Below are 23,096 nucleotides of genomic sequence, written 5' to 3' on the forward strand. Positions count from 1 at the left end.
TTGACCTGAAATGGTGGTTAGATTTATTTTTTTTTAAAGCATTAAGCAGGAGTGTGACAGAGTTAACTTGTGCTAGACGTTTATCAACAAAGGTGCGACTCAGTGTCCTCTTGTTATGACATTTGACTGTGTAAAAAAAAAAAAAAAAAAAAAAAAAACGGTCAGAAGGCAGTTTTAGAATCTTACGGGAGTCGAACTCTAGTCAAATGTATGCTCAGTCTTAACGCTGACGAAAAAGGCAAAGTGGAGTCAAAGCACGCCGTCGTCATCTCGTCTGTTGAGTGGAGGTCATAAGACGCGACACAACCAACAACCAATGGGAGGTACAGGTTATTCAGGTTCGAGTCCCTTATGAAAATGTTTAAGGAAAATATTCTTGAAATCCTTCCACACTAAACCTGCTTGGTAGGAAAAAAAATATGTTGGCATGCAAAGGTCAAAAGCACACACATTTTCAACTTGGATTTTCGTTTTTTTGAAGCGTACGTCCCGATCGGCAGATGGCCGTTGCACTGTAGCAATGCTAAGCTTAAAATGGCTCTTTCCCTACTTCCACGTCATGCAGGCTCGCTGTGGTTTCTCGTCTCCGAGTTGTTGTTTTTTTTGTTTTTTATTTTTTGGGGGGGTTGGGGGTCTTTGGTGGGGGGGTTTGTGTGGGGAGAAAGTTACATCTTGTACGCTACGCACACGCGCGTGACTTTTCACGTGGTGTTCACTGCACATGACAACATGCGGCATTTTTTTTTTTCCTCACGGGGAGGAAGGCGGCGTGGCATAAATGAAAAGCGGCAAGCGAGGTAGCGGGGAGGGTTTTGTGCTCGGTGGTGGCGGCCAGAGAGAGAGTAAAAGGGGGGGCGGGGGGGGGGACAGAGGCAAGAAGACACTGTTGGCGCCTGGATTTAATTGAACCGAGGCAAGAAGAGAATGTGTGAGCAATTAACAGGAATTCCCTCGGCTTGACTCGCTCGCGCACGCTCGTAGCACCCTTGTGTTGTGTCACATTAAACCTTTATTAGCTTTACAGGCAAAAATTTTAATATTCTTGACTGTCATACAAGTGCAAAAATGAGTTTACCGCTGTTCAGCGTAAAATGCAAGAACGATAAGACACCAGGGTTTAACAATAATGACAACGGCAGAGTGCAAAGTTGAACTTCATGAGACTATTTCTTTTTCCCCGCATCTCATTATTTTAAAAACATTTCACAGTCATACAAGTGTAAAAATGAGCGAACCACGATTCAGTCAAATGTCATAACAATAAGACACCGAGTCTTAAGTATAATGACAAAGGGCAAAGTTGAACTTCAGTAGACTTAGCCTTTACACGTCTCATAATTAAAAAAAAAAAAACTCACTGTCAAACAAGTGTAAAAATGAGCGAATCACTGTTCAGAGTGAAATGTAATAACAATAAGACACTGAGTCTTAACTATAATGACAAAGGGCAAAGTTGAACTTCATGAGACATCCCCCCCCCCCCGCATCTCTTTATTTTAAACATTTTTCACTGTCATACAAGTGCAAGAATGGGTTCACCACTATTCATAGTCGGATGTAACAAGACGCTCAACTGTGATGAAAAGGGCAAAGTGCAAAGCTGACTGTAATTACGTTACATTTGTGTTTGACACCTCTGGGTTTTTAAACATTTTTCACTTTCGTACAAATGAGTCTAAAAATGAGTCAACCGCTGCTGATTGGAAAATGCAACAACAATAAGACACTCAATCTCAACTCTGACAAAGGCAAAGTTGAACTTGGTCAGACTTGGGCTTCTTCTGCTTCTTCACTGTCATACAAGTGTAGAAATGGGTCAATCACTGTTGACAGTCCCTGCGATTGGCCGGCAACCGGTTCAGGGTGTACCCCGCCAACTGCCCGATGTCAGCTGGGATAGGCTCCAGCACGCCCCGCGACCCTTGAGAGCATTCCTACCTCCCACATAAAAACAAGCTGACCACTTTTTGAGGTAAAATGTCATAACAATAAGACACTCAGCCTTAACCATAACAACGTGACACCGTTTAATGACATTAGAAATGTGCTTCACATTTCCACATTCTTAACCGTCATGCAAGCGTTAAGTCCAGTAAAATGTAACAACAATAAGACACTAGGTCTTAGCTTGAACCCTTTCAGGGACAGCGGTTACGAAAGTGGACAGCTTATCATGTTAGCAGGTTATGGGGTGCATGAAAGGGTTCATGACAAGGTTGCCAACGAGCCAACTGCTCAGCTGGGTACTCCGATGTCGCCATTGCAACTGTCATCACAAAAAAAAAACGTACAAATTTTCCGCAGATGTTCGGAGAACTCGGTAAATGTTTCTCATCAAGTCCGCAATATGCTTCTGGAAAAGTTTCACTTCGCGTAAAAAGAAACAAAAGATTGGGAAAAAACCATCATTGCATCGGAAATAGAAGGGAGACGCTGCTCACAGTGAAATGTAATAACAAGAAGACACTTCGGTTTCAACTTCACTTAAGGTGCCGGACGGTAAGCAGATCACGCTGGATTTTTTTTTCAATGTCATCATGACGACTGCTGGCGCAATTTCAGCAAAACCGCGTCAATTACCTTCAACTTTTCCGCAACGTGGTCAATCCTCATAGTTTGCCGCTAACGTGACATTTGTGTATAATATTTGAGTCTGGAGTAAAGTCTAATTGAGCGCTCGAAACAACAACAAATGCTGTGTGTAAAAAAAATAACAATAATTAATTAAGAAAAAAAAAAAGCACATTCCTAAGTGTCATACAATTTTAAAAAGAAAACCCTTGTTTGTCCCTAAATGGAGAAACAACAAGGCACCCGGTTTTCACTTCAGAGACATGCTAAAGTGCGAGCAGTTGAGCAACTGTTCGCACGATTTTGGCCAGCTGCACAAATTCAACGCAACTTCCAATCATCGTTGTTTGCCGCAAAACGTTGCGTACTTGTTGGTCACAAAAACAACAAAGGATGGTGAAAATTCACAATAGCGTATTAAAAAAAAGTGCGCGCGCGCGCGTTTTTTGTTCCCCTCCTGATGATGCAATTTCACACGCGTGTGACTGCGTGGAGAATTATCCGACCAACTGTTTGCGCGCGCGGATGACGACCGCGTGCGAGTGTGCACGTGCCGCTCTCTCGTCTCTCGATATTTTCCGCGTACATTTGCATGTGCGTGCCCGTGCGCTGTATAATAATTTGGATGCGTGCGTGCGCGCGCGCGCACAGATGGCTGCTCGCAGGCTGCAGTGTGTGAGATGTGTTGCCAGCGGTGAATACTGATCAGGGATCAGTGTCACGTTGACACGCACGCACACACACACACACCCAAATTATTATACCGCGCGCACGCACGTGCGCAGATACACACACACACAAATACAATCACAAAAATAAAGAGCCGGGACATGAAAGCGTGTCACACTCACGCGACAGGTGACAACGTGACACTGTGTCACGACTCACCAGCAGGGGGTGCCGTCACATTTTTATTGACAGAGGTAACAAGACATCTTCGTCGCATCCGTACGGACGACTCGCGTGTATCCAAATGAAGCCAATCCGCGTCGTGCGCGAGTGTGTTCCTCGCGGTGACCTTGACCGAGCGTCGACAACATTGAGAGGGGAGGCCACCTGCGCAAAGGATGTGCGTTTGACTTTTTCTTTGGATTTATTTATTTTTGGGGGGGGGGTGGGGGGGCATTTTGGGCGGATCGAGTATTCTGCCGATCGGGCCCTCAATTTATCGAGCAGTCGGAGGCGCGTGTGATATCTGTGACTCTTGCGCGTCTGCGGCTTTAAAAGACGGAGCCTGGCCCGGTGAGTGACGTGGGTGTCGTTGAATGAGCCGGCTAAGAACGCCCGCTTGTTGCGCCACTTGCTGTTTGAATGACAGCTTTAAGTCGCATCTAAAAAATGCCACTGTGATGGTGGCATCAAAAATAAATCACAGAGAGAAGAAACAACGCTGTGACAGTGTAGTTGCACAAGTGTGCACACCCCCGGTATAACTGGGGGTGTGACGGTGTTCAGATTGAACTAAGCACATTCAAAGTCGGCACAAAACATGAACTCCAAATAATGTCCGGATGTTCTAGTAAGCTTTCCCTGACATCATAATCCCATGTCTCCAAAATACATTTTTTCCCAGTCAAGGTCTGCTTTTTTCCATCTTTTTTCGTAGATCACAAAATGTTTCCATCTTCGTCGGAACAGTTTGGGTTTGTTTTTTTTCATATCGTAACCATGATCAACGACGGCCGTGCATCGTCGCCGATGAGGCGAGATGAGAAACGGCCGGGTTCCCTGCGGTTCTGCATCCCGACTTGCCAGGCGTGCCTAACGACGCGTCCGTCGACACCGGCCACCCTCAAGGGGACTCGAGGTCAAAAGACCACCTGCGGCCCTTTGCTCACGCTTAACGCTAACGAGACCGTCAGAGACGCGGCGGAGGCGCGCGGCGGCGGCTTGCCTTCGTCATCCGCAACTGATATGCAAATGAGCCACGACGCACACTCACATTATCCTGCAGGGGACACGCTGTTGCACACACTCATCATCCTGTCTTTCTTTCTCTCTCTCTCTCTCTCTCTCTCTCTCTCTCTCTCTCTCTCTCTCTCTCTCTCTCTCTCTCTCTCTCTCGCGCGCGCCCGCGCACACGCACGTACGCTTGTACGATCCCTTCCCAGACAAAACTGAAGTGGGGAGGCACGCGCTTCGCACCTCAAAATTCACTCTTGGAAGACACACACACACACACACACACACACACTCTCTGACACGGAACCCCTCAACACACGCGCGCTCACTGACCAAAATGCATATAGATCCACTCAAAACAGACACGCGCGCACACACACCCATACGCACAGTCTCATACACACACACACACACACACACACACACACACACACACACAGCACCTCTAAACACAGACTGGCCCACAGAACTCCTCAACACACACACACTCGCACGAGCACGAAAGTGCATGATTGCCTTTTCTCCGCATTCCAGCTGCTCCAACCCGACCAGGTACGACGTTTGTCAGCCTCTTGACATAAACAAGACGAAAAAGGGAGAGAGGGGGATTTTTTTTTTTTTTATGTGTACGCGTGTCACCAGGAAGGGAACCCCAAGGTTCTCCCCCAACGAAGGAGGCGGCGGAGGCGCTGCATTCACTTACCCAACGGCACGAAATGTAGAACTTTGTTGGTCTCCATGTCTGCGCGCGTGGCGGCGGCGGCGGCATTCCTGGAGGACCTCCTCCAAGCAGAAAAAGTCAAATATGAGTCAGTTGCAAACGGAGCGAAAACAACAAACATCTGGTGTGGAAATGCATTTAAAAAGGACACACACGCACACACACACGCACGCGCGTGTGCTCAAACACACACGCACACACTTCCTCTTTCCGACGGAGCGTCCGACCGCCTCCCTCCCTCCGTCCGTCCGTCCCCCCCCAGGCCCACAGTCAACCCATCATGGTGGCGTTCCCCTCCGCGCGCGACATCACCTTCCCGCTCGCTGGGCTCCGACTGACGCGCGCGCGCGCGCACGCAGTGACTCAGCCCAGACACACGCCGCCGCCGCCGCCGCCGTGGCGCTGGCGGGGTCCTAGCGCCTCCCGCTCGCATCCCGCTCGTACGCGCGTTGGCTTGTTCGACGGAAACCGAGTCGGAATCGGACGAGTCATTTCGAGTCGTTGTGACAGCAAGATTCAACGAAAAACCTTTCTTCCATTTCCATCGATTACAATTCGGTCGCTGATTTGCTCCGTCAGAAACTGTCGTAGATCAAAAGAGTCACTGAATCAGACCGCTTTTTTTTTTGTTGTTGTTTCTTTACAATTTTAGTTTTACAAGAATAACATCTTATTTTCAAGGACGACACATTCATTATTTACTAGTGTCAGATTTTGTGGGAGTGAAATATTTCATCATTTTAGAGAATAAAGCTGAGTTGATATTGATGGTATGTTGATCTCTTTTTTGTCTTTCAATGTGCAATTCAAATCCTTTCTAAAATAACATTTTAGAAATATTTTTCGGGTCTCATAACACTGATGTTTTTTTTTCCAACCGGGCACAACATTTCACTGCTTGACTCTCTTTTAGTCCGACAGAGAAAAAAAAAATCTGCCTTTTTTTGGCGATTTGAGAAGAACTAATATCGGCTGATTAAAACGTCCAGATGATTAATCGGCCAGGCCATAAATTTTGTCACCGCGTTTCGACATGACCGCAGATCAGACACGTTCCGGTTGCTATCTTCCCAACAAATGGCGGTCCACGTGTGCAAATTCTGGAGCATTTTGTGCACGCGGCTGTGAAGCGGCGGCATCCGAGCGAACGTCGGTTGCCTCCCGCGTGAGGCTGCTCGCTTGCCAAAGGTCGCTCATTTGCATTCGTCTGCATATCCAAAACGTCCGCCGGCCCCGTTTTGCATTTTGGACCGTTTGGCGCCGGCGGGGGGGCCCCATGCGTCAGCGCGTTAGGGTTAGCCGCCTGCGTGTCGAAACGTGTCAGCTGCACGCGCTACCTGCGCGCGCGTTCGGGCCCGCGCGCGTTGCAACTGAAATATCCCGCTGCGATTTGAAGAAACAAACGAGAAGAAGTATATTGGAGTGTCGACACGTGTACTTGTGGTTTGTGGTTTTCCTGAGCCGTCGTAGGCCACGTCAACAAACTCGGCGATGCCGTCTTGCGCTCGGCGCCGCGTTAGCGATCGCCGCCCGGCTAAAAACGCGTCAGTCGGCCGCTAAAAGAAGCGCTGAATAAGTGTCGGTCCCGAGTGGACGCCGCAAAGACCCGGTGGGCACATTTGCCCCGGCGACTGATCCCGTGGAAACGTTAGCATGGCGGCTAACATGACTCGGCAAAACTACTTGGGAATATTTTGAGATTTGTTGACAAATTACAGATGGCAACGCAGCGCCAGGAAGGCGGCGGGCGAGATGCTCTCTCATTAAGCGCATCGGCTGGCAGGCCCGGAGGGCAAATGAAAGCCTTGTGGGTCGGCGCAGTCGGCGTTGGGTGGGTGACGCGGTCTGCCAGGACCTGCTGTGGTTAAGTGAGGACCCTCACTGTCTACTTAGTGTCAGGCAACAAACGGGGAAGCTCCTGCGGATGATTTCTAAGCTTTGAAGGAGGTCGCACGTTGCGTGCTAGACAATGGAAGTCAAAGCAAGTCAAATTTGATGATGGGGTGGAAGCTGGAGAGTCGGTCTCATTCTGATGTCCGCTCAATCACAAAATGTCTTTTTTTCTCAGTTGAACTCACCTTGAGTGCCGGATTCAAGAGGGGTAAAAAGGTCAAAACAGCAAAAAAAACAAAAAAACAAAAAGGTTTGGTTGCCTGAGTGAGAATAGTCAATTGGTTTGGGTTGCAGTGTTCATTTTGACCCCCAAAAAACTTTGGCAATCATCTCTGGATTGTATTTTAGCTCGAGTCCAATTTTGGTCAACAAAAACAAAAGCAATTGTAGTTGACGAAATGAAATTCCTTTCTCAAGAGTCATTCATGCCATGCTCACATCTCGGCCGGATCACTGTAACGCACTTGACTTTGGAGTTAGCCAGTCCTCCATCGAACATCTCCAGTCGCTCCAAACTGCCGCTGCTCGCGGAGGCTCAGACGGGACCAAGCCTTTTCCGTTGCCACTCCCTCTCTTTGGAATGAACGTTTGGCAAGCCCCCTTGCTGCCCACCTTTCCAACTCGTTTTCAAACTCAGCATGAGACTTGCTTTTTTAGTTGGACTGTTTTGTCGCTTGCAACCGTCTCTGTTATTAATGTCTTGTTTGATTGTTTGTTGTTGTATGAATTCTTTTTTTTTTTTTTTTGCTCCATGTCGACAGCGGAGGTCGTTTTCTCGGTGGTTTTTAAACCGTTAGACAACCCGGGGTGGTTGATTAAGTTTGGAACAGCCGCACTGGTGAAGAATAAAAAAATCAAAGGAAAAAAATAAATTCTCCTGAAAGCAGGACATCAAAGCAGCCCATCATATCGGATATGTAACGCATCAACATGTTTGTTACGACACACTGTTGTTGAGGAGAGGGCGGGGGGCTGGGGGGGGGGGGGATATGTCATCAAATGAGCCAAGACGGCACATGGAGTCATGCGTGCAACTTTTTCATCCGCTGACATCAACATCACATGAGTGCTAATGTGCTCCACAAGTTGAGCCTTCAAATCCACTTTTATCACGCCGAAACACATCAACGGCAGCGCGTGAGCCGCCGTTTCGCCGCCTTCATATCCTGTGCCGGCCCGCGCTGATAACACTTCGGTCGGGAGGAGCCGGCGGCGGCGACCGCTCGGCGGCGGGGTGCGCGCAGGACGCCGGAGGCTCGCGGCGAGTGCGTTAGCCGCTGTGATGAATCACCGACGCCGCTCGAAAGCAATAAGGTGCGCGGCGAGACCTTTGGATACACGCCTCCGGAGATGCCACGTGACCCCGATTAGGACCACAACAAACAGGACTCTCACACACACACACACACAAAAGCAAAACGGACTACTAGCGCACCGAAAACACACCAAAAAAATGCTAATGAGATGCACAACAGTGAAACAAACACCAAAAAAAGAAAGAAATGCCAATGCCCATATAAGGAACACAACATTTTTAACATCCGGACAAAGTTGGCGCACCCCCTACCAAAAAATAAATAAATAAATAAAAAATAAAACCGCATATCCTCACATTCAGACAGATTGCTTCGAAATCCTGAGAGGGGTTGGAAAAATCCACACACCTTAAAGGTGCACCCAATCCAAAAAGAAAAAAAAAATCCACACCACAAAATCATAATAGAGTTGGTGCACCCACTTCAAAAAATAGAAAAAAAAATGTCCACAAACCTCTTCAAAATCCTGACAGTGTCGCACCCACACACACCAACACACCTTCAACTGTACAGTACTCCCTCCACAAAGGGGAAAAAAAAAGAACCCCCCTTCAAAACCACGAAAGAGTTGGCGCACCACCTTGAAAAAAAATAAAGCAGAAACCTCTTCAAAATCCTGACACGCTTGACACACCCCTTTCAAAAAGACAAAAAAAAAACCACAAACCCGCTGACAATCAAGAGAGTTGACACGCCTCTTCGAAATCCTGACAGAATTGGTGTACCCACTTCAAAAGGGGGGAAAAAAATCTCCAACACACACAACGTCCATCCACTATTCAAGCATGACGGGCTCCAGTGATATTGCACAGCAGAAACATTCAAGCTGTCCTACTGCTGCCTACCAAGGAAGACAAAAACTTTTTTTTTCGGACGGAAGCAGAGACTCGACGCTTTTCTCGCAGTCCTTTCGCTTCACATAATGTCACCGAAAACAACGGCTGCAAGTGAAATGAAATTTAAAAAAATAAAATCAATTTTGGGCGGTGCTGGAAGAGATTTCGAACATTGAAACTGAATTCAAAAGGGAGTGAAAACACACTCGACACCCCCAATTTTGAAAACGGACCGCTCGGGTAATTCAAGGGGGCGCCGTTGCACCACTCGGAATCGATCTGCAGTCCAGACGTCCTTTTTGTCCTTGCGCCACATGCGGGGGGGGCGCGCGCACCACTCTTGAGGGATGCCAGCGCCGCTCGCAAATTCCGGCGTGCCGCCGGCGTCGTGTGCCGGGAAAAAGGGGGCCGGCCCACTGAGTCATCAATCAGAGTGGGAACAAAGAGAAACGGGGAATCCTGGGAAGCACCTTCATTAGCAGAGTGCGTGCGCAGGTGCGCGACGACTGCAAATGGGAGTGTTGGAGCCACGCTCGGAAGCAGCAAAAGCATGGCGAGGGGAGGGGGGGGGGATGAAGATGAGGATGTGGGGAGCAGCTGTTACTCAGCTGCCCGCGCACACGACATCACCCTGCGCGCGTGCGTGTGTGTGTGTGTCTGTGCGGATCACGATGAATATTAATCGGAAAATAATGATGAAAATGTCAGAATGTTCCAAAGCAATGCCTTCACTCATTTTAAGAGAAAAAAAAACACTTCATGGGAAAGTCTTGAAAAGAATGCATTAAATCGATTAAAAAGGATGACATGGATTCAAATGTCTTGACAGAACAAAATAATCATTAAAGATTGGATTTTTCTTTTTTTTTTTAAATGAAAACGAATTGAATCTCCCATTTCATAAATAAAAATGGAAATGAATAAAAAAAAAACCCTAAATCCACAAATGTCCTGAAATGAAAAATACAGAAGAGCAATGACTAATGGATTGGAAATGTAAAAATCTATTTTTTATAATTAAAAAAAATTGAAATGTGACAAAAGTTAAAAAAAAAAAAACATCGTCGAATGATGATGCTCACTGACTGAATAGAAATGCAAAAAAAAACCCCCAGAACTCCAAATTGTTCAGCTCATTCAGAGAAACTTGGACCTCAGCAAATTTCACAAATAACCCCCCCCACCAAAAAAAAAAAGATTCAAAAATTCATTCAGTTCATCTCCAGAATGATTTCCATGCCGCCAATTGACAAATTTTTACAATAAAATGAACAAAATGTTCAATTCCTCCCCGTCGACCCTCACCAGACATTTGCTGATCGCGAGCGCACAATTTCCTCCGCGATTTCATCAGCGAGCGGATCTTCATTCTTCCCAAGTATGAACCGACACGTGAGGATCAACATTTCTTTTGAATTCTTCGCGCCGCCTCTCACATTCGCGCGCGTCTTCCAAGTCTGCCGGCAAACATGCGTGTGATAAAGACAGTCAGTCAAAAATCAATCAATCAATCAATCAATCAATAACAGAAAATAAACCGCACAGAGGAGCCCCCGCCCCCCAGTATGTCGGCACGTACACACCGCCCCCTGCTGGAGACCGCAGCCACTACCACAGCCAGAGTGGATTCTTGTCGACCTCAACAAAGAGCGTACAAGAAATATTTGCATCCTTCCTTAACGTCTTAAAAGTGTGACGCAACGCTGCGTGTCACACACACACACACACACACACACACACACACACACACACACACACACACGCGCACAAATGCTTGCTCATGAATTCAGTAAATTGCTAATGAGAGAAGAAACTACTGCAAAAATTTGCGATGAGGAGCGAGTGCCTCAAAAGGGATCTGCATCCGTGTTTTTCTTTTTTTTTGGGGGGGGGGTAAATCTTTTATTTTCATTCATAATCATTTGTCCTTTTTTCATTCCGCACCGAAAACAGATGGCATAGTGCATCGCATTGATATATATATTTTTTCGTGTGCTGTTCCGACATACAATTTTGGAACCATACCATTTTCGAACAAATTTGACAAACCGCTAGACAGCGATTGAGACACACCGGGTTTGTTTACGGCGTAAAAATAGAAGTGTGGAACGCAACGTACCTGAAAGACGCGTCAAAATCTGCATGTGACAATAAAGTGTTGCTTTCAAAGTAATTCACTTCTATAAAGTAGCACGGCGTTCATCCTGGCGTGCGCTAACGCGGCAGGATTCCCATGCCGGCATGTGCTCTTTGAACTCCCGCCGGAACCAAGCAACACGTTTGCCGCCGCGGAGAGTGGCTGACACAGATGGACGTGTCAGCCAAATGGCAAATAAAAGGTTGGCGGCCGCGGCCAGGCTTACATAAAAAAACAAGATGGTGACACAAAGTGCACGCAAAGGTGCGCCGAAGGTCAAACCCAAGGTCAAATCCAAGAAAAATGTTCTCTCGTATAGCTACATCCTGTGACTCCAAATATTAGGAACAGCTCTCACACTGAATAAGTCAAATAACGACATTGAGGTGTCATTTGTCTTGGCTCTGACATGGGGGGGTGTCCCTCAAGGGTCAACCCTTGGACCGCTTTTGTTCAGTCCATCTTTGTTTTCTGAGGGTCAAATACTTGCGGATGCCAACGTCGGGTAGAACGGCGAGCCAGATGACACGCAGCTGGATTGATCACTGTCCCCAAACGACAGCGATTCAACAGACGTGCTGCGTCTCGACTTGGAGCAACTTTACAAGTGGATGAACCAAAATGCCCCTGAGTCACTGTCGTGAGAAACTAAAGACCAAGTCTGAAAACTTGGGCTGGTGAGAGACTCGCACCTGACTTTCGGCAGGGTTGATGAGGAGAAACTTATCCGTGCTTTTATCTCCAGTAGACTAGATTTGAGTAATGGTCTTCTGACCAGACTTCCTGAAAAGGGCATCAAACACCTGCAGATCGCCGCAGCTCAGGCTCTGACATCAGAAAGTACGACTGAAGGCCTCAAGACTTGACGCTGGCTCCCATTTAGCTGGAGACGAGCTTTTGGTCTACAACTCCCTGAATGGGTTTGGGTTTTGCACCCCCCCAACCCCACATCTTTGATTAAGGTCCGTCTCATCACTTTTTTCCCCTCCATTTTGGTAATTTCAGAAAATGATGTTGCCGTCTTTCCTTTGCTTTGAAACTATTTCAAGTTTCCGGTTCATGTGTCGAAATGGCGACAACGAATACACGCTTCGGACCTTCGGCTGCACTTTTGGTCATGGAAAAGTTCCAAAGTTCACATTTTCAAAATAGGGCCCATTTCATCAGTCAGAGGAACTTTTAAAAATGTATTAATTTTTTTTTTTGTGGGGGGGGGTGGGGGGGTATCAATTTAGGGATTACAAAAAAAACTTTCTGTTCTTTGTTTGGTTTTTGTTTTGTTGTTATTTAGACCCCAATTTCAAGCTCCAATCAATTTAATGAGTCGTGGGAACTTGTTCCAAACACATAAGCAAGGAGAACTTTTGTGCGCTGAAGCGTTTCTTCCTCGTTTTGAGGCATAAAAGTGAATATTTGTGGTCAGTCACCGACTGAACTGCGAGCCAGACGTCTTTCATGAACGTTGACTGCATCAAGAGTTTGAATTGTTTGAGTTGAAGCCCCGCAAAAACAAGAGCAGCAAGAAAGCACGGCGAGCAGGACAAACGCACACGTCACAATCTGGCATCCGAATGAGGCGCGCGAGCCACTCAATTGGTTCATCAAGTCACATAAACGATGATTAAATTAAAAAAAAAAAAAAGTTATGACCTGCATGTGTCGCGTCGCCATCATCCATCGCCTCAGGCTTCATGCCGACGTCACTGGAGCGTCCACCACCCCGGAAGTAAGCCGGAGCGGCTGGAACAGAGCAAAAAGTTGAAAGACACACACACACACACACACACACACACACACACACACACACACACACACACACACACACACTCGAGACTCAGAAAAAAAATGGGCAGGCTGTGGAGTACGCCGCGGTGCCTGCTGTGCATGCGCAGGCTGCGTGACGTCATCACACGAACGATTGGGAATGACACTTTAATTTGTTGACTTAGATGGAAAGCAAAACCTCAAATCTGCTGTCTCGTGACGTCAGACTGCCTATTATAATAACAATAGATTTTATTTATAAGACTTTCACAAGGCTCAAGGAAACCAAAGAGAAAAAAAATGCAGCTAATTTGCATTTGGAGCAGGACCACGTTTGATTTTGTGTGTGTGTTTGGATTTTTTTTCATTCGGTGCTCAATCAAGTGGGTTTAACCAAGCGGGTTTTGATTGAATGACACTTTTTGTATTTATTGATCGTGATGACACGGCACCAAACCTCAAATTTGAGATCGGCAAAAAGGGGCGTGGCCACCTCCCTTTGAAACCTTCCGTCGCTGGAATCTTCACAAAGCAGGTATTGTTGGAAAGAGAATTCGCCAAGTATATTCACCGAATACTCATTAAATATGCAACTTTCAATATTTGAGGTTTTATATAAAATTTTTTTTTAGGTTTTTTTAAACAACGTCCATTTTCCAAGCGTGTGTAATGGGATGAATGTGACAGTGTAAGTGATTCTTTCCAAAGGAGCTGGGCCGTTTGCCGGAAACCATTTTGAAGAGGAGTCACCTGACGGCGACAGCTGGAACTGGTCTCGCCGGTCACATGATTCACATGCCGGCATGTGACACCACGCATCATTTTCAATTTCCTCGTTTTTTTGCCGTCGCCACGACAACCGACACACAAAGGCTTCCAATGTCAAGGTCCGGCTCGCTCTTCTTTTTGTTTTTTTGTTTTTTCCATCCCAGTGGATGAGTGTCAGATTCTGGTGCGAAGCGCCTGAAGGCGACACGCCATCATCATCATCATCGTCGTCGTCTTCCTCCTCACCAGGGTGTTTGAAGAAGATGAGGCCAGCAGGTGTGTGAGAGATCACAGGAGAAGCTCGCAGCTGGACGCGCCTCAACATCCCGTCGGATGAAATCTTTTGCTGGAGGCACGAGGCCTTCATTTTCTCCCCCACAAACCACCGACGACTACCTTTCGCAGTACATGTGCAAATGTATCAGAATTCAGCCATTCCGATTTCATGAGAGACATCGCCTCTGGGTCCTATTCATCATTTATGATCGCAATTGGGTGCGAGAAGGGCAAAATAAGAATAGGGTTGCTGGCTTTAACTTGACAAGGCGTCGACAAAATGAGGAGCCACTTCGAGAATGAGTCCTTTTCATTTTTTGAAATGCCAGAAACAAAAAAAATAAATCAATAGCAGGACGTGAGTCTCGTCTATTGGGGAATAAAAGTCGGGAACTTCTGAATGATCGAACTTGTCAATACAGCGGAAAACGATGACAGCGATTGCAAATGTTCCGGATGGTTTCCAGGCTCCTGCAGAGCTCGCCGATGAGCTGATGGTTTGAATCAGGTGTGTTGCAGCAGGCGGAGAGGTCTTCCTGTCCAACTGCTACTTTATCAAACACATTTTTATTGGGGCTGAAGGAGCAGATGTTTGCGCTCCGAGAATTCCGCCTAGCAACAAGTGGAACTGGCGCAACTCCGTCAAATGCATCCCGTTGTGTCCACCCGATAACATTTTATGGCGGCAGGCGGGGGTGTTTTTTTTTTTTTTTTTTTTTAAACACAAATGATTTACTGCCTTTGCTATTTATAGCCTAGCCTAGCCGAGCAGAAGCATTTGGAGCTTGACCGTTTTAGTTCAAATTATACATGGAGACCCCCGTTTTAGCCCCGCCACCCATTTAAAAAAAAAAAAAAAAACGCAAATAATTAGCCGCACGCAATTTTTAAAAAATTCTTCCCTTTTTTTATAGTTCACAACTAAGGCTAAAGCGAGCTTCTTTTGACATCCTTTAGAACAGTTGCGATATAGCACTTCAACGTCATTTCTTGACGATGACAACAGTGCTACCTTGGTGAGGTTCATTCACTCCGTGACCGGACTCACTTCTTGTGAGATTTTAGTTTTGAATTTTGTACACTCCTGAATGAACATATGTGCTCCCTTGTGTGTCGTGTTTCATAAACGGTGAACCTTTAACCGCGTGTTTGTTATATGGCGGCTAGCTTACAGGCGGGCCAGCTTGCCTGTTAGCCGACTAGCCTTTTAGCGCACGGGATGTGGACTGATGTCGTTCAAGAAGTCGCCGCCTCGCTCGTTTAGTGTCGTGTGTGTGTGTGTGTGTGTGTGTGTGTGTGTGTGTGTGTGTGTGTGTTTGTGTGTATAGCCCACATAACATGAGCAGGCTAGCGAGCTAGCAAGCGGCCAGGCAGCTGGCTTCTCTGGAATGACAACGCGGATGCCAGAAAGACCAAGTGTGTCAAATGTGGACACCTGCAGTGGGGAAAGAGTTGAATTCTCAACAGTGGAGCTCCACTTTTTTGAGCATGCAACAAACACAAGCTTCGAAAAGTTGACAGAAGGTCGAATGAAGTGCACCTGTCAAGGCTGTCGTGGGTTTTAGGGTCATCCTGAAATGTCACCCCAAAGCCCAACTTTTTTTCTAAGTGGTGTATTAAAAGAAAAAAAAAAAAAAAAAAACCACGACAACTGCACAGTGGGTAACTTGGTTCCCTTGGTGAAAAACAAGAGGGGTGCAAATAACCTCCCCAAAGACATGTGCTTTTTTCGGTGGCCACTTAGCCAACGGCGACTAAGCCCCGAGACACTTACCCGACTCGTCTGTTAGCATTTTGACTGTCCGTCAAGAATCGTTAAAGCTTCAAGTTTCTTTTTCGAGTCGTTGATGTGTTTAGCACCGATGGACACATTATCGGATGCCAGGGGCTGTCGGTGAAAGCCAACATACATCCCCAGCGCGCACACACACATACACACGCACACGCGCGAATGTGTGCATGGTGGGGTCTCAACCCCTATTGGCTGCTCTTTGTTGTATTTTTAGGCCCGTTATTCTGGGGCCTGGTCCTGGCAGGCTATATAAGCTGTGCCCACCGCCGGCCAGCGACAACACTTGGAAACAACTCCATGCCGCACTCTCGGGCAAACTCGCAGCAGGCATTTCGATTCGGCTCGGGGTGAGTAGACGGTGCGCCGACGTATGTTTGAGCACGCTTACGGGACAGATGGCAACAAGATGGTGGTCCAATGACCTCACAGTGCAGAGATGCGGGGTTCGATTCAGGGTTCGACTCCCTTTGTGTCCTGATTTTTAGATCCGTTTGCCAGAAAACCCTTTTTCGGAAATGTTTTGACTTTTTTGATACAATTCAGTTGTGCCGACATCCTACCCTGTAGGTTTGGGTAGCGTGTCGTCAAATTTTGTTGCGAGCTGTCAAAATAAATCCTGAAGACATTTGGGTGTCTGACTTGGAATGCTAATCAACTTCCTTTGTAGCACGATTTTCGACAACCGTTTCCTTACTTTCTGCCCGAAAAATAGCTCCGATATTGTTCAGGAAAAAGTGCGCTGAGAACCGAATGAGAGGAAGCACAGGCGCACTTTTATCCTGTAGCACATTTTCAAACTGTCGCGGACTGTCAAAACGAGTCACGACTCGTGGGCTTGGAATGCTAATGCTAACAACGAAACGATGAGCCTCTCCAATCTGTGTGTTGCGTAAACTCAAGATCGGCACAGAGGCATTTTGATCGACACCCAACTAACTCCCTTTGGAGCCTCATTTTAGCGAGTCCTTCGGCGACTTTGTGATGAAGCGATGCTAACGACAAAGCAGGTTCTTGCTTTGTTGTTAGCATTGCGCAGGCGCGTTGAGAGACACGCAACAACTGCCTCGGTCGCCTGAGTTGAGTTTGTCTACTTTGTGCTAATGCAAAAAAAAACAAAAACCAAAGAACCTTTCTTTCTCGAATTTGTGTGTCATAAAATCTAAAAGTACAAAGGCGACTGATATTATTTGACCATCGATGTTGTGATCGAAAAAGGTTGAAAAGATCGGACAGTCGGCTGCTTTTACTGCTGTACAAGATGACCCATTTTGTATTTTAAACGCATTTTTTTTTCTCATTTCAAAGCACGACAAGTCCAGCAGGAAGAAGTTGTAACGTGGAAATAATCTGCTGTAAGATTGGACAAAGACTAATGACTCCAACCTTTGCCGTCATTAACGGTCAGGAATAGAAACGATTGAATCGGCAATTCATCACTGCCGTCCAGAGATAGCGTCGTACGGGATTCACCGAGACACGGGCCAGCCTGAGTGTGAGAACGACAACATTGTGGTGTTGATTTGAAGTTGGGGTTGTTTTTTTTTGGTGGTCAACGGTTCCGCTTTCTCCCTCCAGGCCGTTATGATTTCCGCATAATGTCGGCAGAGGTCGGAATCCAGAAGTTCTCCTTCCCCTTCTCCTGCTCCGCCCGACAGGATGAGGCCAGCCAGCCGGGACGCATCCGGGTGAAGGCCCCGGAGCGCCGCGGGCTGCCGGAAAATCCCGTAGTGAGGCCGCCAAGCGCCGTCGCCCTTGTGGGGATTTTGGCGGGCGGCGCCGACCCGGCGGTAGACGCTCCCGACGCCCCCGATGCGGACGAAAGCCGAGCCCCGCGGAGCGCCGTGCTTTCCCGCCGCAGCGTCTTTGAGAAGCTGGCGGCCGAGGCCGAGGACCAGCGGCCGACGGCCAAGAGGCAGCTGTCGACCGAGAGCGCCTCCAGGAGCATCGCCGTTGTGAAGAAGAGCGCCGTGAGGGCGGAGGAGCCGCAGAGGAACCTCAAAGCCAAGGCGGAGGGGGCGCCGAGGGGGGCGGCGGCGACGACGGCGGGAAGGCAGAGGAGGAGGAAAGATCTCTTTGCCAATTCCGACATCTTCCACCGGCTGGATTCGCACGTCATCAGGGCCGGGGCCGAGGTGACAAACGCTCGCGTGACACGGGCCCGTTTCGCAAGATGAAAAAAGTTTGCTTGAAGGGAACACACAAAAAAAAAAATCAAAGCCCAAAACTGTCAGGGATGCGTTCAAATCCTGGGACTAATCCACTTTTGTTGATGTTTGCGTTACAGCTTAGGGAAAAGCGCGTTCATGACGTGGCGGCCATCGTCCAGAACATCGCCAGTGTTGCCAAGAGCGAGCTGGAGAAAATCCGCGCCATCTGGGTTTGGCTCTGTCACAACATCGGTGAGGGGGGAAGCCCATCTCCGCCGAGCTCGGTTCCGTATTTCATTTTGCCGTTGGGAACGTCACGGCGCCGCTGTCCCCATCGACAGAGTACGACATCGGCGGCTACCTGGGACAATCGGAGAAGCTGTGCTCGCCGGAGGAAGTCATCGCGACCGGTCGCGGAGTTTGCTGCGGCTACTCGGGTCTCTGTATGCAAATGTGCAGGTAAGGACTTCTTGCGACAAGCGTGTTCTTCGATGTGGCGGACAGACCCCAGTCGAAATTGAAGTCGCCGATTTCAGGACTAGAACTCAAAAAAGAGACTCGACGCGAACCGGTTGACTTGACAAGTCTTGCTTGTTGACCTTTGAAAAATCCTTCCAAAATGCTCCACTCACCCTAAAAGCGATCGGAGGGTCCACAATTTCAGGACGAGTTTTAGTCGGAGCCTTACCCTTTAGTCGTCTCACCGCTTGGCGTCGTTGAACCGGCATTTGTGGGGACTTCCCGTGTCCATTTGAAGGTCGGCAGAAAAAGCAGTCACGTGACCGGCAGGTGACCCTCGCGTGACGGTGAGCGGCTTGAATGCTTTCTCGCTCGAGGGGCCAAAGCTACAATTGACATTCAAACAAAAGAAGAAGAGCTTTTGGTAAGACGCCTCGGCTCACGAAGGGTTGGGAAACACCAACGTAGCCGAAGTCAAGGCTTGACTCGAAGACTCGACTTGCCTCGAATTTAGCGGGAACCTGATTGCGTCACTCCACGGTAACGCCTGACCTGAAGGCTTCAACCAGACCTGTGCTGGTCGCTATTTTTCATGCGGGATGAGGAAATAGATGGACAAGGACAGTAGTGGGTGGCCTGGACGGACGACAAAGTCGAACATTTTGCTCTTCTTCAGGGGGCAGTGCCAATTTTGGAGATTTCAATCACAAGCGGCACACCAGACGCGGCGAGTCGTCTTCCGCAGCGCAACGCATTGAATCGAGGTTTCCGTTGGCGGACAATAGCGCGTCATTCAGGCCGCAATCCCTCTGGATTTTCCAGATCACTGAAAACGAGGGGGTCGTGGGGGGCGGGTGCTCTGCTCGTTTTGACAGGCTGGTGGGCGTCGAGTGCCAAGAGGTGGCGGGCCACAGTAAGGGCATCGGCTACCGCCAGGGCCAGAGCCTTAGGAACGTGAAATCGGATCACCTGTGGAACGCCGTGCTCTTGGGGGGACAGTGGTTCCTAATGGACGCCTGCTGGGGAGCCGGACGAGTGGACATGGAACACCAGAGCTTCGTCAAAAGGTCTCCGGCGGGACACCCGAAAGCCATTCCGCCGCTTTGCTTGCTTGCTCGAGCGGCGATGAGCAGTCGAGCGCGGGGAAAAAATGTCAGCCCTCCCAGGGTCTGAAAAAAAGCACCCGTCTTTGTTTGTCGCCCCCCGCCAGGTTCGATGACTTCTATTTCCTGACGGACCCGGAGGAGTTTATCGATTCGCACTTCCCCGACGAGGAGCGATGGCAGCTTTTGGAGGCACCCGTCACCCTGGAGGAGTTTGAGCGGCGAGTCTTCAAGACCTCGGCCTTCTTCGGCATGGGTCTCAGGCTCATCCAGCCTCATCACTGCCACCTCGTCACTGGTCAGTCTGACGTGTCCGGAAACGGACTCTTCGGAATTTAGCTCGATCGTACAAAATCCAACCCGCAAATCGAGTTTCTCCTTCCGTGACTGTTACCAGGCTGGCCGAAGATCCACGATTTTCAGGGTCAGACAACATTGAAACATTCGATCGTCAAAGCGATTTCAAATGGTTCACTTCTGATCGATGACGTACTCGATGTTTGGGGCTCCGCCAACGTTAAGTGCAGTTCGACGGCCACTTGCGTCGTTGCGCTGAAAATGATCCGGTAGCGGGTTGATGTCTCTCACTCCGGAGGGCGTCTCCAACGAAGCCACATCAAGTCGCTAGAATTGTCGATTGCGGTTTTTCGACAAAAGTAACAAAATACATTGAGGCGAGAGAATTCACTCGCGATGGCACGAGAGCGGCTCAAATTGTCGAGTAGGCGTTGCTCGGTCGCTTCATCAGGAACGACCTCCGATCGCACGGTAGCGAAAGGCGGGAACGTCCGAGACCTTTTCCGAAGACACCCGGGAATTCTTCATTGCTCGGGCAAAAGATTGCATCTGGTCTCCTTGCCCTCGGTTTCTCCTCAGATGAAGGCGAGGCCAACATTTCCGTGGGCTTCTCGCGGCCCGTAACCTTCACCTACGAGATCACGCCGCACCAGGACTTCCTCCACTGCGGCACTCCGGAACACAAGGAGGGCAGCCACTCCTCCTTCGGCCTCCTGACGGTGTCCCAGCACAGCATGAACCTGCAGCTGCTGCCGCCCGCCAGCGGCGCCTACAACCTGAGGCTGTACGCCAGGCCCGAGAAGGCGACCACTCCGCTGAGTTGGGTGTGCTCCTTCACGGTGGAGTGCCTGGAACCGAGGGCCACCGAGGAGATCCCCGAGAACCCCTATCTGTCGTGGGGGCTGCAGCCGGCGGCGGCTTCCCTGGGAGTGGCGGGGAGCGATCAGGGTAGCGAGATGGCGGAGGTGGAAGGAGGCAGCTTCAAACTGGCGCTGAGGACGTCGCGCTCGCTGATGATGCTCTGCGAGCTGGTCCATCCGGGCCTGGAGGCCTCCGTCGCCAAGCGTTGCTTAGCCTCCCAGATCCAACCGGAGCTTCTGACTTGCCACGTCGTCTGCCCGTCACGCGGCTTCTACCGCCTCTCCGTCTTTGTGCGGGACTATGCGAAAACGGAGGCCAAGTTCCAGAACGCCGCCAACTTCCTGCTGCATTGCAAGGGCAAGGTGGCCGGCCGGGACGAGCTGTTCCCGCCCGATCTGAGCTCGGCGTGCGGGCCGGGCACCCGCACCGCGCAGGCGGGGCTGTCCAAATTCAGCCACACGGCGGCGCTGGTGAGCACGCCTCACGGCAAATGCAACATCACCTTCCACAACCGGCGGGACCTGGAGCTGTACACCACGCTGAGCCGGGCAGACGAGACCGACGCTTCCGCCTTCCCGCTGGCGCGACACCTTTTCTGCACGCACACCGACAGCAAGGTGACGGTGAGCGTCGGCCTGCCGGACGCCGGCACGTACCGGCTGGGCGTGTACGCCAGGAACGGCCCCGGCGGAGAGTTCCACCCCACGTGCGACTTTGTGCTGAGGAACGGCTGCCGGCAAGCGGGCCTTCCTTTCCCTTGCGTCTACGCCGCCTGGAGGAAAGGCTGCGTGCTCTTTGAGCCCCGCGCGGGCCTGCTGGACGCGGCCTCCTGGGTCCGCTTCCGGGTCAGGATCCCGGGGGCTCAGCGAGTGTGCGTGGTGGCTCACGGGCGGACCGACCTGAAACTGAACAAGAGCCGGGTCTGGGAAGGCGAGGTGTTCAGCGGGGAGGGGGTGGCGGTCCTCAAACTGGCCGCCAACTCCGCAGAGTCTGCAGACATGGCCGTCATGATGACCTTCGACGTCAAAAAGCCGTCGTAAAGACGTTTGGAGTGTTTACTCGCTGTCCTCGAGATCCGGCTTAAGGTCCATGTATTAGTACGCTCGTTGTCCTCAGACCGACGTCGACATATCGCTTCGTTCCGAACTACAGGAAGGAGGGGCTCCTTCTTCTCTGGCCAAAAAGAAATAATTCGAGTCAAACAACTCTGGTCCGTCGGGTGCCTGGCGGTTGTGCAGAAACTGATGCTAAATACGAGCTGGTTCAACAGCTGTGTACAAGTCAATACTTGGTCGCCCCCCCCCCCCCAATTCTCCATGCCTGCTCCATTTCGGCTTGGCGTCAGCCGCTATTGGAAGCTGGCCGCGCTGTGCGGCTCACGGACCGCAATGATATTGTCCCACGTTTTCATTTCAGCTTGCCGCGCGTGTGCGCTCTGTGCGCGTGATGTCGAAAGCGCATTCTCGATGCCAATTGGCTGCGGTGACGCATCGCGGCGCAAAGTGCACCTTCTCAAATGTTGGTGAACGGGCGAATGCGGGCGCTCGCCTTCCCCTCACGCCTCGTCAAAGTGCAGCGCTGTCCGACTTGAATGCCCAAAGCTTCACGGCCTTTGAGCATTTGTCCGACCGAGTCGGTTCTTGAAAAATCCTCAATCACAGTCCAGCTCGCGAGCGATGTGTCATTTCATGACCTGATCTAGAACATGGACCTCAGGACGGATGACGAGACTCCGGAATAAATCCTCAAATGGCGTTTTGTACCGAGGTCTTAAAATCGCGAGGCAGTGTCATGACACTGCCCAGTTTTGCGCAGGTTCAAATTCGGCGGGTCGGTTGCTCAAAAATGTTTGAGGCGGGTTTTTTTTGGCAGATTTCAGAACGATAGTTTGAAAATTTTTACTGGTGCTCAGCTGTCATGACTGCATTTGTATGTATTTGTATCGTGTATCGGCAAGAAAATGGTGCTTTAATGTCATAAAAAACTTCAACATAGAGTAGACATGTTTTTGCTAATTTTCAATAAATATTGAAGGAAACTCGATTGTGTTTGTGCTGTCATGTCCACGTCTATCCACTTCAACTCAGAGCTAAAGTATGTCCTCATGAGGGGAAAAAAAAAATGACACGACCGCCTCAAAAAAATAAAACAGTACTCTGTTGTGAGCGCGGATGGTTGTTCGTCTCGGTGAGCCCCGCGATTGGCTGGCAACCGGTTCAGGGTGTCCCCCGCCTACTGCCCGGAGACGGCTGG

The 23,096-nt window shown here is 49.4% G+C and overlaps 2 protein-coding genes across 5 annotated transcripts in view; one reads left to right on the top strand and one right to left on the bottom strand.

The window, feature by feature from the left end:
* The window catches only part of LOC109511563 (sodium bicarbonate transporter-like protein 11), a 28,567-nt gene extending 15,472 nt beyond the window's left edge, over positions 1-13,095 (bottom strand). Inside the window, exon 1 of one of the 3 annotated variants that reach the window (XM_019862718.1) lies at positions 13,027-13,095. In XM_019862718.1, the coding sequence (XP_019718277.1) occupies positions 13,027-13,069 (43 nt within the window). In that variant the 5' untranslated portion in view covers positions 13,070-13,095. Of the gene's footprint in view, positions 1-5,176; positions 5,243-13,026 lie in introns of those variants that run through there. The other 2 variants (XM_019862720.1, XM_019862721.1) reach the window with 2 other exon arrangements.
* Positions 13,096-15,785: 2,690 nt separating this feature from the next.
* On the top strand, positions 15,786-22,952 carry ky (kyphoscoliosis peptidase). Of its 2 annotated transcripts, XM_019862709.1 has the most exons (8): positions 15,786-16,323; positions 17,282-17,468; positions 17,552-18,108; positions 18,261-18,375; positions 18,465-18,582; positions 19,458-19,649; positions 19,793-19,983; positions 20,562-22,952. In XM_019862709.1, the coding sequence occupies exons 3-8, from the start codon at positions 17,572-17,574 to the stop codon at positions 21,881-21,883; spliced, it is 2,475 nt and encodes an 824-aa protein (XP_019718268.1). In that variant the 5' UTR covers positions 15,786-16,323; positions 17,282-17,468; positions 17,552-17,571; the 3' UTR covers positions 21,884-22,952. The 2 variants fall into 2 exon arrangements, with proteins under 2 accessions (XP_019718268.1, XP_019718267.1); XM_019862708.1 differs by lacking the exon at positions 17,282-17,468.
* The last annotated feature ends 144 nt before the right edge of the window (positions 22,953-23,096 follow it).

The sequence above is a fragment of the Hippocampus comes genome, unplaced genomic scaffold, assembly GCF_001891065.2.
Source record: "Hippocampus comes isolate QL1 unplaced genomic scaffold, H_comes_QL1_v1.1 scaffold250, whole genome shotgun sequence".
NCBI classification, from domain to species: Eukaryota; Metazoa; Chordata; class Actinopteri; order Syngnathiformes; family Syngnathidae; genus Hippocampus; species Hippocampus comes.